General features: G+C 39.4%; 1 protein-coding gene across 3 annotated transcripts in view; it reads right to left on the bottom strand.

The window, feature by feature from the left end:
- Positions 1-17942, bottom strand: part of FRYL (FRY like transcription coactivator) — a 147910-nt gene extending 129968 nt beyond the window's left edge. For all 3 annotated transcript variants that reach the window (XM_086463977.1, XM_086463979.1, XM_086463980.1), the window contains exon 1: positions 17638-17942. In XM_086463977.1, coding sequence (XP_086320103.1) covers positions 17638-17815 — 178 coding nt within the window. In that variant the 5' untranslated portion in view covers positions 17816-17942. The remainder of the gene's footprint in view (positions 1-17637) is intronic.
- Between the last annotated feature and the right edge of the window lie 469 nt (positions 17943-18411).

Raw genomic sequence — 18411 nt, 5'->3', positions numbered from 1 at the left:
GCATGCAAGCATACCCACTCCTCTTCTGATGTTCTATAGTACACAAAATTCTGAAGCTATCATATAAACCATAAAAAGTAGTATTTGCATATAAAATCTTATAAAAACACAGGAAAAACCTTTCTCAAGTAATTTCTTAGCATATGAACGCTCACTGCATTTCCAAACACATACTCAACACAAATATTGCGTAGTTCCTTGTTCTGCACATACTGCATCACTTGATTGGAAAATGTTTTAGGAAAAAAGCAACTGCCTTGCCCGCTTCAGCTCAACTCACTGAGCTATCTGGTGAATCACAGCACGTCAACCCGGCACAGGCTGCACAGAGAGGTCTGCTCCTGGCCGCTCTGCACAGGGGAAAGGCATCAGAATGCGACTCTCACACACTTACAGAGAAGACACGCAGCTATGCCATAATCACGGCAATTTTCACAAACAGACTGACAATTGTGAAAAAAAAAAGTGAAATAAACCCAAGCTATCTACTCAGTGTGCACAGAAAATCAGTTTGTTGGTAGATGAGTCAAGTACGACTTCCTGACGAAAGAGTCCGGAAGATCTTCCTCCCTTGTGCTTACATAACAGAGGACATAAAGGAGAAACCGTAGCATCATATATATAGAAACTCTTCTCAGATACCCTTTTTTATTATTATTACTCTCTTATTACAGCTGTCAATTGTCTAGACTAGATTCTGCAATTCATCTCCTCATCTATACATCAATTATTTATTTAGTCGCAGAGTGAATTTATCGTAACTGAATGTATCCTACGGTTTACTTTGGTTTGGAAACTATACATCAATAAAATAAACTTTTAAGGCTTTTCAATAATTTTCATGAGACACCTCAACTTCTACTATAAAATATTAGAAAAACCCTTCTAGTTATCTGTATCTCAGCAAGAACTTTAACAACTACCATGTACTATTACAAGGTACAATTTGGAACAGCTACAGTTAATCTGCAAGACACAAACTGAACAAAGTGAAAAGCAAAGCCTACAAGGATGCCTGCTTTGAAATATTCATTGTTCTAATTTAAAAGTCCCAAGTCTAGAAGTTATTAGCCCAAAATGTGAATTACAGCAGGTAGTGCAAAAAGCAAATCTCGCATCTGAATAAGCTATTAGGACAAGCTAAACATCTGCATGCTCTCCCAGCACTGATTAATGCACTGTACAATAAATAACTTGCTACTCATTGCTTTAAAGAAGACAGACAGGTGAGACAAGCAATGCTGTATTGGGGTAAAAATCCCAACAGAGGTATTTTCATGAAGTGTTTGGCGAGTGGAGACTGTGCATCATCCCAGCACACCTCAAACAGCAATTAATAAAAGATACCTGAAAGCTGATACCAGGTACCTCCTGGTTTTGACTTATTTTAATTTTTACAAATACAAGAAACTTGAGACACACGCAATACCTAGCTGACGTACCATTACGTCATCTTTACCATCCCCTGTCACCAAGCTGCTATGCTTACAGGAGCAGAGCCTGCTCCACAGTGCAAGGCAGGTCCTGGGCCCGAACCCCTGCATTGAAGTGGGAGTGAAGGGGTGAGCTGAGGACAGGCTGGTTGTCTTTACCATGACCAGCATCCTCGCCTTCCCTGGTTCAGCTCGGCCACGAAATCCTCCAAGAAACTCTAGATTCGAGCCATTTAGAAGAGCAAAGCAGACACTTTTTGCAGGTCTAATAACGGGTTTGAGGCACATAAAACCCACCCCCTGTAAAACACTCGGTCCGAGGACGATGGTTTTGCTTCAGAGGACCATCTGGAGGTTGGCAGAACTAAGCCCCAGTATCAGCACCTGGCAACTCCGCAAGGATGAGCATCTACTTGTAACCTGTCCTGGGCAGCAAAGGGTGCAAAGAACTTTATCAGACCGAAACCACGGCAGCCCAAGAAGATTTACATACACACACATAAAATCTGACTTGACAGCTAGAAAGCAGGCAGCACACTTTGCTCTCCTCTCACGCCGGCTACGCCAAGCGGCATCAGCACACAGGACTGCTAAAAACTGGTTTTAAAACGCAATTTTACGCAGCAGCGTGCAAAATAAAATTAATTTTAAAAAAAAAAAAAAACACACCAAAACCAAACCCTAAATGGTATAATGCTGTGGCTCTCGGCGCCAGTGACATACTTACTGCTGCTGCTGCTCCAGGATTTCAGCAGAGACTTTATGTTAATTTCGAAGAAGAGGGAATCCTGCAGGCTGAGCATGGTGCCGGCGGGCAGGGCAGCGCCACCAGTGCCACCAGCACCACCACTGGGAGGAGGGAAGCGCGTGCCCCGGCTCCCGCGCGGCCCCCCGGTGACGCAGGGTCCGGGAGGGAGGGCGCGCGCGCTGGAGGCGGGGCTGGCGGCGGCTCCTCACGGGGACCCCTCCTCGCCCGGTAGGCCCCGCCCCCCCGCCGCCGCCGATGGCCGCAGGGTCCCGTCGGGCCCCGCAGCTCCTTCCCGCCTTCCGGGCGCCGCGGCCTTGCCCGCCCCCCTGCTTCGGGCGTCCGCCGCGCTCTGTCCGGCCCCCCGGCCCGAAGCAGGGGGGCGGGCAGCCTCAGCGAGAGGAACCGGGCTTGGCTGCGTGAACCCCAGCTCCTCCCGAGGGACGCTACCGGATGGCAGCGACAGGCAGAGCGACACACACACACACACCCCCCCCCCCACGCCGCCGCCGCCGAGCACAACGACCGACAATCCAAGCCAAAAAAGGGCGATAAACGGCTATTCGCACTTCGCTGAGTTTTAAATAAACTTCCAACCGATCTGTTAAAATTGCAGTGAATTAAATAAACTGCCCGGCGCCAAGAGCACGGCAAGCCTTCTACTCTAAAAGATAGGCAAAATGAAAGGGGGGAAAAAAAACCCCAAACATGAAATTCAGGTGCGCAGTGGAGGGCAGGAAGGCCGTAAGCAGTATTCGCAGGGTGGAGACCTGCAAGACACCTACAGCTGTTAGCTAAATTAGCTTTGACACCTACAGCTATGAGCAGTTTGGGGTTTTTGTTCTTACTATCTTTTAAAGGACTTCACAATTTCTGATGGTTTACTTGGTTCAGTATTATCTCAAAGGCCAGCACGGAAAGTATCTTGGGTGTGAAGTTTCTGGATGCCAAGGGCTGCAATCTAACACCGCCTTTAGACAGGGCTCAGGATTTACCACCTTTCTTTTAGGGTAAAGCAAGATCCCTCATCAACAGCCTTTGCCCACTTAAGGACAGGGTGAAGCAGTTTAAGACAGACCTCCTTCACTCTGCCCACACTACCAGGTACAATCAAAAGGTGTCAGCTTGAGGTGTTATCTTTACACAGATCAAAAAAAATCTCAAGATTTTAATGGACAAACCTAAAAGCTGTCGAAAATTTCAGAAATATTTCTGTGTACTGACAGGAAGAAATAATATGGAGAAAATAACGATCGGTTCCATAACTGCCACCAAATTATACACGTAACAGTACCCTTGGGTCAAACAGAAAATTGAGGTAACCGGACACTGCCTGCTAACAGTAGTTTAATTAGGTCTATTTAAACTACAATTTGACCCATACCATACAGATGAACTAAAAAATTAATCATATGGGTCCAAGGTACACTGATTAACTAAATCTGCTTTAAGTTAAGTTTTAAAAATCCTGCATAGTTTCAGAACTGCCCCCCACCCTGTACTAGGAGTAAACCAGCCACGAGGAGGAAATCATACCTGTGTCCTCAGATAATCTACAAATACCTGAAGCTGTTGAAAAGATTTAAGAATGATGCATATCAAAGGTTTGGGTTTCGTGGTTTTGGTTTCTGAGTTTATTGTTCGTTTGTTTTAAATCTACACACAACCCCTACACCCCACAAAAAAAAAAAAAGAAGGTAAAATAATTATCAGTAACAGGGAGGTACCAGAGACCAGCTGATGTTCAGCTAAGCAGTTCTACACAACAGGTCTCGCACACCAGCAGAAGGGCACTGGGGAACAAGCAACAGAAACGTCTCACTGCACTAGCCCTTTCAACCATCAAGACAGTGCTGGCTGACATCCACTCAGAAGATGAATATTAAAAAAGAGACTAGTGTGATCAGTCAATTTTCATAGATTAAAAATAATCCAGATTTCCCCATGCAAAAACTTTATTTCTATAATAAGATACTAAATTGCTACCTGTATCTGGATAGTCCTTTGTGTTTCTTCCCAGATAGGGTACAGAACATGCATCCACACAGAGTAACTCTTCAGGACATTGTAGCCAACTTTCTTTCATAAGCTTGTTTCAGGTAATACTGCCTATGTAGTACCTCCAATTACCTCATACTCCTTTTTCATCACTTCTTTTATGAACACATTCAAAGTTATACTTCAAGCATTCCTTTTTCCTTTTTCTAAATAAGATGTAACAGAGGTTGTATTTTATTATGAGTAGGATATAAAGGTCAGATTTTGGAACCGGCTGATGAATTTCACCACTAATTTGAAAGACTGTATTAATTATGGTTGTCTCTGACTGCCTTTAACACTGGGCTACAGAGAGTTCTTCAAAGGAATCCTTGTTAACAGCGTGCATTCCAAAATCATGAGCCAACTCTCCCAGCACCTCAAAAATAATGACTTTTTTAAATACACTTTGGGTTCTTTGTAGTTGCCCTTTTTCCCCCTACAGCTTTTATTATTTAAGTTATTAGCACCAGAAACTTATTAAAAAACAATCATCCCAGAAACCCCAGGAGATACACTGAAAACAACCCCACAGAAATACTAATCTCAGTGTTCCACCTTCTGGACTGCTGTTAAGATGACTTTCAACAAACAGAAGAGCTGCCAGTATTTCTGTAAAGCAATGTTTCAAAAGTTAATGACTGTTAGGAAATCTTTTTTTAAAAACTGCATTTATTTATTATATTGATGTGTTTGGCCAAGCAAGTTACATGGCTTTCCGCCATGGCACATGAGATTTTGTTGCACTATTATTTATTCATAATATCAACTACAATTCACTGTTGACAGGGCTTCTTCAAGGATACTAGCAATTAATTTCAAATGTAGTTTGCTCAATAGAAAACATTAGCCCATTAAGAACTTCTAGGATGTTAAGAATATTTTGAGAACTGTATGTACCAAGAGTATAAGCTCTTCCTTCTCATGATTTCAGCAGAAGTACTGAAGACTAGGAATATTTAATATTACAAACAAAAATATTTTGAAAAGAAAAATCCTCTTTTATTACTACATGAATATACATAATATGTATGTTTTCATACATATATTCACAGACATCAGTTTGATCCAATGGACATCATTAATTTACAAGATTTAAGAACAGCATACACCAAATACTTTTACTGCCCACTGCCCCCCCCCCCCCCCCCCCGAGAAAACACACACCTGTACAAGCACATTCAACAAGAGGGGTAATGGATCTATCAGTATCTTAGCATTATCACATAAGTATCAGTGTCATAAGCATTATCTTATTATATAGCTGTGCGCAAGCCTAACATTCCTTCTTCCTCACAACCCAATCTACCCGCATCTATAATCCAAGATGTATAGATAACTACTGGGATTTTAGACTTTTGGGGGTTTGTTTTGCCTTTGAATTAACTTAATGAAATAACCTACTGGATACCAGAATAAACAGAAGATTTCAGGATAAACCATGAAGTTCAAAATGTAACCTTTTGTTTTATTTTTAATCGAAACAAGAATAGCAGAAGCAGGAAAAAAAAACTCATGGATTATAATCCTCTGGACCTTGCCAAGCACAGACAAGGCTAATTCACTGAGAAGAACCCAGTAAAACTCATTGTGTAGAGTTACAAGATATCATCATCGTGTATTTCTAAAACTGTGCAAGAAAATGTCATTTACAGCATGGATTCTTTTCCAGTTCCTCCTTTTCAGAGAGCAAAATGAAACAGACTTCTGGAAAGTACACTGTGTTTAAAATCGAGAGCAACAAGCAAGTCCACTGTGAAAGAGCCTAAAAAAATCTATCACTTTGGAGTACTTACATGGGAAGTCTTCCATAAGATGATTATTTTACTACCTAGAGAGAAGATGAAGAAGAAAGCACTTGCATTTAACTACAAGCCAATAGCTTTGATCTGGAGCTGGTTTATGTAAGAAAAACAATTCAAAAATAAACTCTAAAACTGAGGATTTGTGCATACTTATATTGGTAGGCTGGACATTACAGAATTCCAATAAATACGTTGTTTATATACTGATCCAAATATTTGCATACCTTTTGATTCTGGAACGGTTACATATTTCATTATTAAAGGGACCAGACTACTATAAAGTCTATGTTTTTGATATCTCAAGAGTCAAGGTGAGGTTATGTGTGAATGAGCACAGTGGTGTCAGTAAGCTCTTAAAAGAACATGACAAGAATAGGACTATAGGTGTAGTAAAGCAGAAGTGCTCCATCTGCAAACGCAAGCTGTTTGCACTCTGCCAAAATGATTAATGCAAGTGTCCAGTGCACGCCACGCTTTTTGCTTCAGATATGAAAACCTTTTAGTAAAGTGGATGTAAAGAAGCAAATTGTTCAAGCCACTTCAGCGATGCAAGTCTGCAGACTTCAGGCTGCAAACAGACCTATACACTAAGAGATGCACATGCAGTAAGCCCAGCTGCTCTGGGAAGTATTAGACCGTCCATTCATGGTACTGTTTATCCATAGCATGCTTGACCTATACATGCAAAGTCAATTCAGCACTTCAAGAATACATACCCTGTAGATGTAATATCCAGTACACATATTGTAAGCCCAGTCACAGAATAGGGAAGATTTGCCCTGGGTGCCTTAAGTAGCTATAGGATCCAAGCAATGTTAAGAGTCAGTCACTATCGTGCTGTAGATAGTACAGATGACAGAAGTTTCCTTTTCTTTACTTGTAGAATTTGGAATTTAATAAAAGCATTGCTAAAAGGATCACTATACTCACTAGGATCAAAACGTTTACTACAAATGTGTATGCAAAGCTTGTTTGTACAGCTCTTCTTAAAGTAACATCATGCCATCTTCTTGGAGCTGCCCAGAAACATCGCCGGCAACTATTCTGAACAATGTACATAAAATAAGTGCAGCACATAACAACTGTTCTTTCTATAAATGCCAGAGCTCTGGCCTGTGGCAAAGACCAATACGCAACACCAAAAAAAGTAATATGGTTCACACACATTTCAGCATCACCTCTACAGACTGAAAACGTAGGGGGATTTTCATGACTGAAAATATTGCTGAGTAACTTACAAGAGCGATATTTAACTTTTTAAGGTTAGCTTTTAAATGACAAAGAAATAACGTTTTAATATGCCATTCATTTCTGTTTCACAGGAACATTACAGATTTTTAGCCTCACGTCCTTTTTTTTTTTTTTCTTCAATTGAAGTGTTATTCCCTGGTTCTACAGTAGTTTTATTTCTCTAGGATTCATATTGTATGATTTGCTCTAGTACGATTCATATCGTACTACATCCCTCCCCCAACTCCCCAATGCAATTCTTGCTATTTTATACTGGGATGGCTGAGATAACAGAATATGATTTGTCTACCTATCTCTCTACAAAATAATTTGTATTAATCATTCCAGCATAAATATTCCATTTAAAAACCACAGCTAAAAGCATCCTTTTATGTTATGTAAAAAAACCCACAGTCACTGTTGCTTCCAAAAGTTTCTTTGAGGTTTTCAGTCCTACTACATTCATCTTCAGGACGATACAGACTGACAGAAAATGCATTCAGGCAAAAGACTACAAATAATATTTCCAATTTAAAATAAATTATAACTCTGAGTTTCCCAGCTAGTTCTGGAAGGACACTGAAGATGCACAGCTTTCTTGCAGAACATAGTCTCTGAGTAAGATCAAAGAGGATACAGTTAATATTTAACTTTTCACTAAGTTCACATTATCTTGATTGAATAGTAACCCTACCTTTAAAAAAAAAAAAATCCCCCACAACTTTAAAGCAAGAATAATTAAACCCTGAAAAATCAAACAGCTTTCAAGGTGGTTTAACAAAGACCTTACCAACTTCATAAGGATTCAGACTAAACAGACTTCAACCTGGCCCTTCCTGAAAATCCAGCTTTTCAGAGCAGCAACCACCATAAGATTACAGGGAAACGACTCACTGTAATAAAAAGGTGAAATATTTCAAACCACCCAGCAGGCAGTTCTGAGATGATATTTAACCAACCTCTCTCCAAGAGGAAATGAGACAGGTAAAGTGATACACAAACCTATAGCTGTTACCATATATCATGAGCTTGAGAAATCTGAGTTTCTTGATTTTCACAGGCATCCCTGTAGTTAAAATTCTAGAGAACTCAGCAATTTCCTTCCTCTCAGATGCTCAATTTCCACCTTCCACAATTGCAAATAAACCTTAAAGGTATAAAGCCCAATTAGTAGGGTTCTGTCTGTGTCAGATAACCTGAAATAACTGCCTCAAGATCTAATCTGCCCTATTCTGTACCGTGTCCACCTCCTTTACTGTGCTTCAGCATTAATGTACCAATGTACTTGTTTTGGGGAACCAGCACTCCAGTTTTTACCAACCTTTTAAATGGAACCTGAAAACACTTACGGAGCTACATTGAAAATCCCTGCTTAGTTGCTGGGCGTTTAAATGGATAGAGTAGGGAAAGGCTTAACTCTGTTACCCTACAAGGCCTTAAGACAACTGCTACAAACCAGTTATGTTTCTATTTTTGTTGCTCCTCCCAAGCTGCTGGATGTCTGTGCCACTTTTATGGGAAACATCATATCTGCATTATATGAGGATCAGCTACTCTATCCTTATAGAAAGCACTGGGAAAAAATCCCCAACAGTTTAGGACTCATCCAAGAAAACTTAAAAAAGAAAAGTTAAAGTGAATTAACTATAGGGGTAAACTCACCACAGAAGTCCCAAGTCTGTTAAGCTTCACTAATGCAACAGCATTTGGGTACAAAATGTTCTCGGATGCAGACTCCCGGTAGACCCGCACAGCAGCTGAAGGTACTCGCCTATTTGCCTTGCCCTGTGCCAGGAGATCAATTTCCGCTTCCTCCCTCCACCATAAGCAAAGCTGAACATTTGCTCCTGAGCCACAGCCGTTGGCAGCCTGCAGCCCGGCTCTGTTTATACATTAAAGCACTCTACAGCCCCGCATCATGCAGGTGTATGTCTGCTTCAGCCACCTCGGCCACAGAGCGCTAACAGCAGGCAGTGAGATGGGGGACTGCACAGTTACAAGGGGGAACTACTTCAGGTGTCTCTGCTAAACCTCATCACAAGCACAAGCCTACCAACTTACTCCACCATAGCTTAAATCGCTGTGTAGGCAGCAGTTTTACAAGCTCTGCACATACAGTATATGGACTTTGAAAGCTGTAGTTACAGGCAGGAAAAGGAAAGCAAGCAGGGGCCAGGCATGGACAGGCAATATTCTCTCAAGATTTCAACTCCTGAAATTGCCACTCCCGATGTTTCAGTTACACAGGGCAGGAGCGTAAGGAGCTCCATCGCCCAATACTATAAATAAATAAATAAAATAGTTACATTACCATAACATTCTTCATAGTTGAACTAAACTGGTGTATTTCTTCACTCCAAAGCCAGCAAATGTTTACAGTGCATTTTTTAATGCTTTAGTTACCAGGATTTAAAAATTAAGTTCTTTTAATGCTGAATTTTACAGCTTTCCCATCTCTGTGAAACAACAGATATTCTTGTAGGAAGCTGAAGTAGAAGTACAAAACAGAAATGCTTTAAAGATTAAAAAAGATAATACATACACACTGATTTGCAAGTCAGAATTAACGGAATTCATATGAGTATCACTCCACTGCAATCCCTACCAGCTAAAGAAAAATGAAGACCTAAAATCAGGTGGTAGAAATATGTTCAGGTAAAATGGAGAATATGCTTTGGCTTTTCCTGTTTACTGAACTGGCTGCTCTCTATTTATCAGTCATGTTATTTCTTGATAGAGCACTAGCGTACTGCTCCTTTCTCTCAGTAATTAACATGAACATACGATCTACCTACAAATCTATATGGTATCATTTCATCAGCTTCTGGGCAAATTAAACTACTCAGTTCTACACTGTTCTTTCCAAGAAGTGAAACCCCAACCAAAGAAAAAACACTTCAAAATGCATTCTAGCAAACAGAAAACAACATACTGGAGAAATACGGTATTTTTAAACAAGTTATGAGTCGCTTTCATGTGGTTTACTTCCTGGTTTTCCTGCTTTCAAGTTAGAAAATATTTCAAAACTGGAAACATTCTTCCTTCAGCCTGTCTTCTTCTCAAAGAAATAACTGAGACACGGCTCATCCCAGTGCATCTTAAAAGACATCAAGACACACCACACAGTTTTGGGTCAATGTCCAATACAACTGTGCAACAGCATCCTGATGCTGAAGTATCTAAAGCTCATATTGCCATACTGGTCTTATCAATGAGCAATTCAAGTCTCCCAAGCAATCACGGTTCAACACAGATGCTTGTCACTACAGACCTCACTGGTATTAATGAGCTAAAGAATTATTATTATTTATGTAGTATATATAGGGTATCACACAGCTTATAAAGTGAGTGCACACCAAGTTCTGAACATCCAGAGCATCTCATGAAAAACTGCTCCAGACAGAAACTTAATCCCTTTAGAAGATAAAGCTATTGATAAAGTGACGAGGCTTTCTGAAAGTTTCACCTATCTCTTCAAATCAGTAGTGCATTTGGATTTCTCATAATAAAATCTTTCCTTTATTTATAAATATGAACATTAAAACCCTCCTATCTGGGAGGGTTTCTGTTTGTAGGGACCTTTTAGAACTTGGCAGAAAGAGCGAGAAGATACATGTCAAGCAAAACAGTCGAGGCCACAAACACTACTTCCCAAATCACAGGTATTCTTCAATAGCACTTACTAATTGAGGAAACATATTCCCAACTGAAGAAGGCACTCGTGACATTTCCTTACTTGAAGGGTAACTAAAGGCTATTCAGTGCTAAGTTACAGACACAAAGAATGCCATTTACTGGAAATGGAAAGGCTTTCCAAAGTAGCCCTTGATTAAGATGAGATAGTTGAAATTATTTTCCCTCAGTTCAGATTCACATAATACTTCTTAGAAGGAACACACAAAGTTAGCGCTCACAGGGTAAGAACCACTGTTATTGAAGAGCTTAAACCAAAACAAACTAGAAACATGGAAGTCTACAAACCAAGACATAAAACAGCTAACAAGCGCAGCCAACAGAGATGGCTAACAGCCACCAAAAGTATCATGAATTACTGAAAAATGTCGTGTCACAGTTGCCTCTTCCATTTACAATTCACATTTTCATTACAAACAGAAAACATCCTAGAGGAGATTAATAGTAGTTAAATCACCTATAAACTAAAACTTCTGCATTTGAAACATGGACTTTTTTCCTTTTCAACTGAAAACTGAAGAACTGTTTAACAAAACATTCAGATTATAATCTTTCTGTAACTTAAATCTGAATTGCTGATGTCACTAGAATGGCATCTTCATATGCAACTGCTGATTTAATCCTGCTGATAAATACCATATTGACCTTACAAATACTTTCTTGATCATTAGGGGGGTGTTATTTTGGATTTTTTCAGTCCAGTGATCGATTTTAATGTGTTTTAAAGAATAACGTTTTTTTACTGAAAGGGAAATAGCTCCTTAAAAATAAGCTGAGATTTTGATTTTATTCGCTGTCCAGCCTCTTACAGACTCTACCTTGGATTGCAGATCTGTTATAGAAAACAGATAGATAGCAACGTCACAGGTATGTTTTAAAATCCGTTCTAAATGCAAGAGATTTACAGTGGGAAAGAAAAAGGAACGACACACTAAACCCTTCTCACCCTTTCAAAATATTGCTTTCAAGACCCGTGGACTATTTGGACACAAAGAATTTAAAATAATGCTTTTATGTCCTTGTATTACCAGTATATCACAGAGAGAATGGTTTTGAAGTAGCATATATAATTATTTTCGCAACGAGTTTCTCCACATCTTGTTGACTTCAGCACTTCACAGTTCCCCTTAATAATCGACTACTACAGAATCTTCTGAAGACTTGCTTGTTTTTCTGGCTCTGTTAAGTTTTCTCTCATTCTCCCCATATTACCATCTCTCTCACCCTCTCCTTCACGTCAAAAGCTTTATTTTGTCCCTTTCCCAACTATCTTCAAGTAATTGTGGATTAGAAAGGTAAAGAGATACTTGCTTCATTTACCACTTTATTACAGTTTTAACTGCATTACCTCAAAGAATTAGCCTAGAGATCATGTTTTAAAGAGTATTTGCAGCTAGATATTGTCCAATTTCACCTCTAATTTTTTTACCCTTAATAAACCGGAGTTAACAGTACTTCTGACTTTTCAGCTTACACTCTGAAGGACAGAAAGACAAAAACAACAGAAAAAAGCCCAAACACCAGGATTACTAACGTTCACTTCCCAAATTTGCTGTTGGTTCTTTCTCACAGTCTTCCAGTTTGCTGCCTATCCACTGGTATTGGGAGGGAAGGGGGGTTTCCTCTTGGTTTAGCAAGTTGAACAGTCTCACCAAGGACAGGCATGCACTAGGACCACCACAAATGAATACAGAAGACAACTATACAGCTGGAGGGGTACAATCTCCTTTTCAAAGCACTGAGTCATTACATTCGTTCAGCTGTCATATGAAACATTATAAAACATGTTTAAACCTCAGAAAACCTTTTAAGTGCTTAAAGTCCAGAAGATGCATTTAAAAAAAACCCTACAAATACGATGCAGAGGTAATTATTCAGTGAACGATAGCATTAAAAATTCTAAGCTCTGTTCACCATATCTCAGAGGAAAACAAATAACCTCCTCATGAAATCCATATCAGTAGCTGTTATGTATGAAGAAAAGGCCCTTCTAGATCTACCTTTGAGTTGTACTGGCACTCACCTTAAAAGAAGCACTAAGTTACAATTACTTTGTCACTCTTTGGGATGAAGTAAAGGTAAGATTTGGCAAAAACAAACAAAAGACAGACTGTACGAAAAAAGTATATCCATTGTAAATTCCCACATGCTTATTCTTCAGATGAAACCCTGAGACAACTACAGTAAAAGCATATTAGGCATGCAGCCAAGTACATGATACAATTAAAAAAAATCAGATCTCAACAAAACAGGGCCAAAAATAACATTTAAGATATCTTCTAGAGCGAAGTCATACCTTTTTTTTTTTTTTTTTGGAACAATTAAATATAACTATGGTTGATTTTCTATATTAATGGTAAAATGAACAAGTCACAGATGTACTCCCTTTGCACATGGGCTTACTTTTAAAAAGACTTCCTGGACATTATTTCAGTTCATTATTGACTCCATCTTAAGCAAATGCCTTACTTAAACATTTACCCAATGGTGACTGTATCTGCTTATAAGCAGTAATAATAAAACATATCATCACTGCACTTAAAATAAAACTCTGGAGAGATGCTTGTGTTTCCATTTATCTAAAATATTAAAGAGTTTGTTTTCCACAAATCAATATTTAAAACAGAGGGTATCCAGAAGGTTATTGCTACTTTTGGTGATGGCAAGACATCTAATGCTGCCCCCACTACTGACCAAAAAGGCCCTCTCAGTGAGTTGACTGCCCTCGCCAATTCTTCTGGAAAATACTGCTCCAAAAATATCAGAACGTTTTCTGCTGGGTTTGTGAAATGAACCAGCTCAGGGAAAGGCCACACCAGCGCCCGACAGAAGATGGGGAAAGGCTGCACAGCTGGGAGCGAGATTGCCCCTTTCGCTGGCAGCAAACTGTGAGATCAGCCTGATCCGCTTGTAACACCGCACTCAAAATTCTAACCAAAATCCCCTTTCCCTACCTTCTGTTGCAAAATGCTTCGAAAGCAGGTTCCAGAAGCCCTTAAGAGAAGTTCTTTATTACTTCTTATGGAAAATATATACAGAACAATTTCCTGGGGCATTACTCAAGCAAAACAATGCTATCTGCTGTGATAAGAAAACAGGAGACAGGGTTAGAGATTTTTATGTAAATAGGATTCTGTATCCAAACAGTCTTATGGAGCAGTCTCTGAATCTAAGTGAGAAGCAAACAGAGACTGGGGGGGAAGCCATGGTACTTTGTTGCCCACTAACCCCTCCAGTCTTCTCTAACTCAGAAGAACTCAGAGAAACTCAGAACTCGGGTACAGAAACTGACTTTTATTCCAGGCAGACACTGGGCCTCCCGATCATCCTCTGCTGTACAAGGCTGATCAGAGATGCAACCTGGAGCTGAATATGCCCTGCAGAGTTGCTGATGTTACTGGGATGCAGTGCTCATAGGCAGTTTATGTGTATCCAGCCCCTGCTGTCAGCCCCCTGAGGCAATTACAGCTCTGTAACTCATTCCTGTACCACTAAAGAACACACTTCTGTCGACTTATTTCTGCTCCCCCAGCAGAGGCGCTTGAAAGGAAGCAGGTTTAATGTTTGCAGAAGGAGACACTTTTCATACGCAGAAATAATGTAGACACTGAGGAAAGAGAATACCACATCACTGACAAATTTAACATCTCTTGTACAGTTATTACAGATTTGACTTACACGGTTGGCCATTAAGACTGTTCCACAGTGTTTGCTACCCCGCCTTACAAGACAACCAAAGCACAGAGCTGCAACAGAAGGGCGCAGTTCACACACCACAGGTACCGCTGCCATTTGCCAGTTTGCACAAAGCAGCCATGGCGTTCTCCCCTCTTAACACTACAAACAGCAAAAGGGAAAGTATGAAACAGTTTACAGATGTGTCTGTACATGTACACATTTGTATGTGGCTTTTGGTACATGAAAATACTTCCTCAGGATCAAGCTAATCATTCCATATTTGATTTAGACTAGCTTTTTTGAGACAGAAATTTTTAAAACTAAGAACATGCCATCTCTTAAATGTTACAGCAAATTTAAAAGAACTGTCTGTTCTTTTACTAACACATATTAAGTGTTGTGATGCATACAATCACAGGCAAACACTTCATCGAGATGTGTTTTTTTTCTACAGTTCTAGTAATCTTATAAATCTAAAAGACAGCTATGAAAGATTTCTAAAATACACTTGAAACCATTCTGATGGAAGCTACGTATTTTAAAATGTGTCATAGAGCGTGTATGTCTAACATCTTGGTTTTGGCTACAAAAAGTATATACTAATTGAGTTAACATTTTGAAAGGCAAACCTGATGAATGTTTTAATCGCCCCCCCCAAAAAAAGAATCTAATCACTTGAATTCCACACAAAATATTTAGGTCAGATATATGCAAACCCAACTAAGCGGTATTATCAAAATAATACTTTTATGCTTTGGATGCCAGGAATAGGGTTTTTGGTTGGTTGGTTGAAGACCTTCTAAAATACTCTTATACTTTAAAACAGTTGTCAGACTCAGTATTTCACCTAAATTCTCATTAATACAAAAGTGTTGCTGAGCAGCAGGAATAAGGAATAGAAAGTGGAAAAAAAACCCAAACACTCACTTTCAAATTCAAACACATCCACAGTACAATCCACCTTAACCTTAAAAACCTATGGAGCTCTTCAACAGCTTCATTCTATTAAATTTGGTGGAACATTAACACCACATCTGCTGACATCAAGCAAGTAAATGTTTACAGTTTCTTTTCAAATCATTCTATTGTTTTATTACCTGTTTTGTCGGCACCTGCCTTCTGCAGCATACCCAACTGGTAAACACAGTAGCTCTTTTGCTCTATTCCAGCAGAGCAGTTCATTCCATTACCAAGATACAAAAATAGAAATAAGCAGATAATTTAAAGAGGATTCAGCTACTATCTGCTATTGTAAAAGCATGATCACAGCCCAGACTATCTAAGTCTGCACTTTGCAAATGATGACATCACGCTATGAAGTGATCTCAGTCAGACACTACTGATTTCCACAAAATCACTCCTAATAATGACTATTTGGCAAATATTTAATGAGCAAGAAAAGAGAATTCATCTTCAACAGTAGGTAGGTCTGGTACATTCTATGTTTATTATCCTCATTTGCTCAAACTATCGACAAAACATTGAACAGGGTTAGATGGAGGCATCTGTTTTGTCTATAAACATCAGCCTATAGCTTTTTCTTATAACCTGGCACAAAGATAAATCGATTTATCCTGAAATTACAAGCTTTGAAATAAAATATTATTTACACATGAGAGCTATAAAGAAGCCGTAATACAGCATAAAAGCAGAATTGATGAGCTATGCCTATGGAGATCTTTTAAGCTGTGCACACCACAGTCACATACAACCATAAACTTCAGGGGTCTACAGCATTCAAAGCTAAATGAGGACATGAACCTGGCTAAAAGAGCATCACCCCTTCAGACACCACGAGCTTTCGATCAGAGTTTTCACGCAAATAAGCAGTAAGTCTTAACAGACCTCATGCTGTAAGAAGTCTTCAATAGTCCATACTATTACATTAACTTGTTTTAATTTGTTATACACAGGAACAATTTGTTTAACAAAACAGAACTGTTCCTGCTTTCCCCAGCTGCCAATGTTACTCAGCCTGACACACTGAAAAAAAGTGGTTTATATTACAATCAGAAAGGCTAAGAAAAGTCTGTCCAAGGAAACCCCTTTCTCCCACCACCACAAGTCCATAGTTAAGGGTCTAAGTTCACCACCCAACAAGATGGATGTGACCATCTCCCATCTTTGCAGTTGGATACATAAGGCAAAAAATTTCAAGGCCCCACTAATTGCTGAAATAGCCACCACATAGCCAAAGGGTAAAAATGGCATCTGATAGCCATCGGGACCCAAGACCATAAAGGCTCAAGACCTTACTACTTTAGCTGAAGGAGGAGGAGGAAGAGTAGAACTGGATTTTCCATTGCCACCCAACTGAACTGTCTGAAAAAGGAACATTAATTCATTCTACTTCTTTTTATTAGCACAATGCACTAATAAACACTAACGGGTAGTAAAAAAAAAAAAAAATCTTCGTACAAGCAAGCTTTCCCATGTTCTTAAGTTAAAAATTCTCTATGCAGTGTCCATATTTTTCTTTGACTTCTTTAATTTACGTATTACGTTTATTTTTAAAACCTGCAATCTTCAAAACACTAAAAAAGGAAAGGATAAACATTTTTTAAATTAAAAAAAAACTCTTAAAAGGAAAGTCTTCAAAAACCTAGGGGATTTGAAAAACAAGGAGAAAAAGATGACACAAAACCTGAACCCTGCACTGCAGTCAGAGCGCTGTGCAGCACACGGCTGTCTAGACAACTCTTAGTGCCTAATCATAGCTACATGGCAATTTTAAAACTTAAATAGGAATACTTATCCCAAAAAGGGAAAAAAAGTCACACAGGCATGCAAAGACAAGAAGCACATTAGAAATCCTGTAAAATTGCTTTCAAACAGGTCACTAACACGTGATAGTGTGTCAATGATAAAATAGTTCTAAAACTAAAGACATCATTATCATAGCGACTCTGATTAAAAGGCCTTTTATAACCAAATTTGTCAATTTAGCAAAATAGTCACAATCTGAAGAAAAAGCTTAGTAATCAGTTTTTACCAGGTTGATGACAGGGATACGTACTGTAATCAGGATGTAAAACATGTGTCTCCTCGTCTTCATCTATTGTCTGTCCTAATGAAAACAGTCTGACACGTCTCATCTTCAGTAGCCTTGGGGCGCTTTCATGGGCAGTACTCCCAACATCCGGAACCACATCTCCAGAAACAACAGCGGGAACAATTTTTTTTAAGAATTCCATTTTTACTTGCCCCCTGTGTTCTCAGCATTTACTAAATTCAGCAGTTTAGCTACACGTTACAGAGCGTGGCTCCCACATCAACTTCCTTGAGCACAGAGGTAGACTTCTCCTAAGTGATGTCACAGCAAACCTGGGTGGTGCCAACACCAGCAACGTCAGCTGCCAGCTGCTCCAAGGCAGATTTTAAAGACTTCTAACTGTACGGACTGATAAGAAAACCAAACAACAAGAAACCTATATATTAACCAACACATGCCAAAATCTGCACTTGTAGAAGACACTGTATTTAGTATCGCAACCACTTTAAGCGCTAACAAAATGCACAGTGTTTTCAAATTTCTATCTGACAGAGTTCGATAGCTCTTACTTTTCATGAAGTGCACAGACAGTGTTCATCTGTGTTTGAAAGATAACACTTATCATTCAGAAAGTCTACAGACCAGCTTTACAAACAGTCTAACAGTACCATAATTTAAACCACTTGCAGTCTCACATGGTTTTAACTACTAGCCACGACGATACTAACAGTTATTAAGTATTAAGTTCTCTTTCACAGAGACTCTGATGCTGTATTTACCACTTAAAATACTCAAACC

This window comes from Leptosomus discolor, chromosome 4, assembly GCF_034619465.1.
Source record: "Leptosomus discolor isolate bLepDis1 chromosome 4, bLepDis1.hap2, whole genome shotgun sequence".
NCBI classification, from domain to species: Eukaryota; Metazoa; Chordata; class Aves; order Leptosomiformes; family Leptosomidae; genus Leptosomus; species Leptosomus discolor.
Note: the sequence above shows the minus strand (reverse complement) of the source record. Positions and strands in the feature narration are given on the sequence as shown.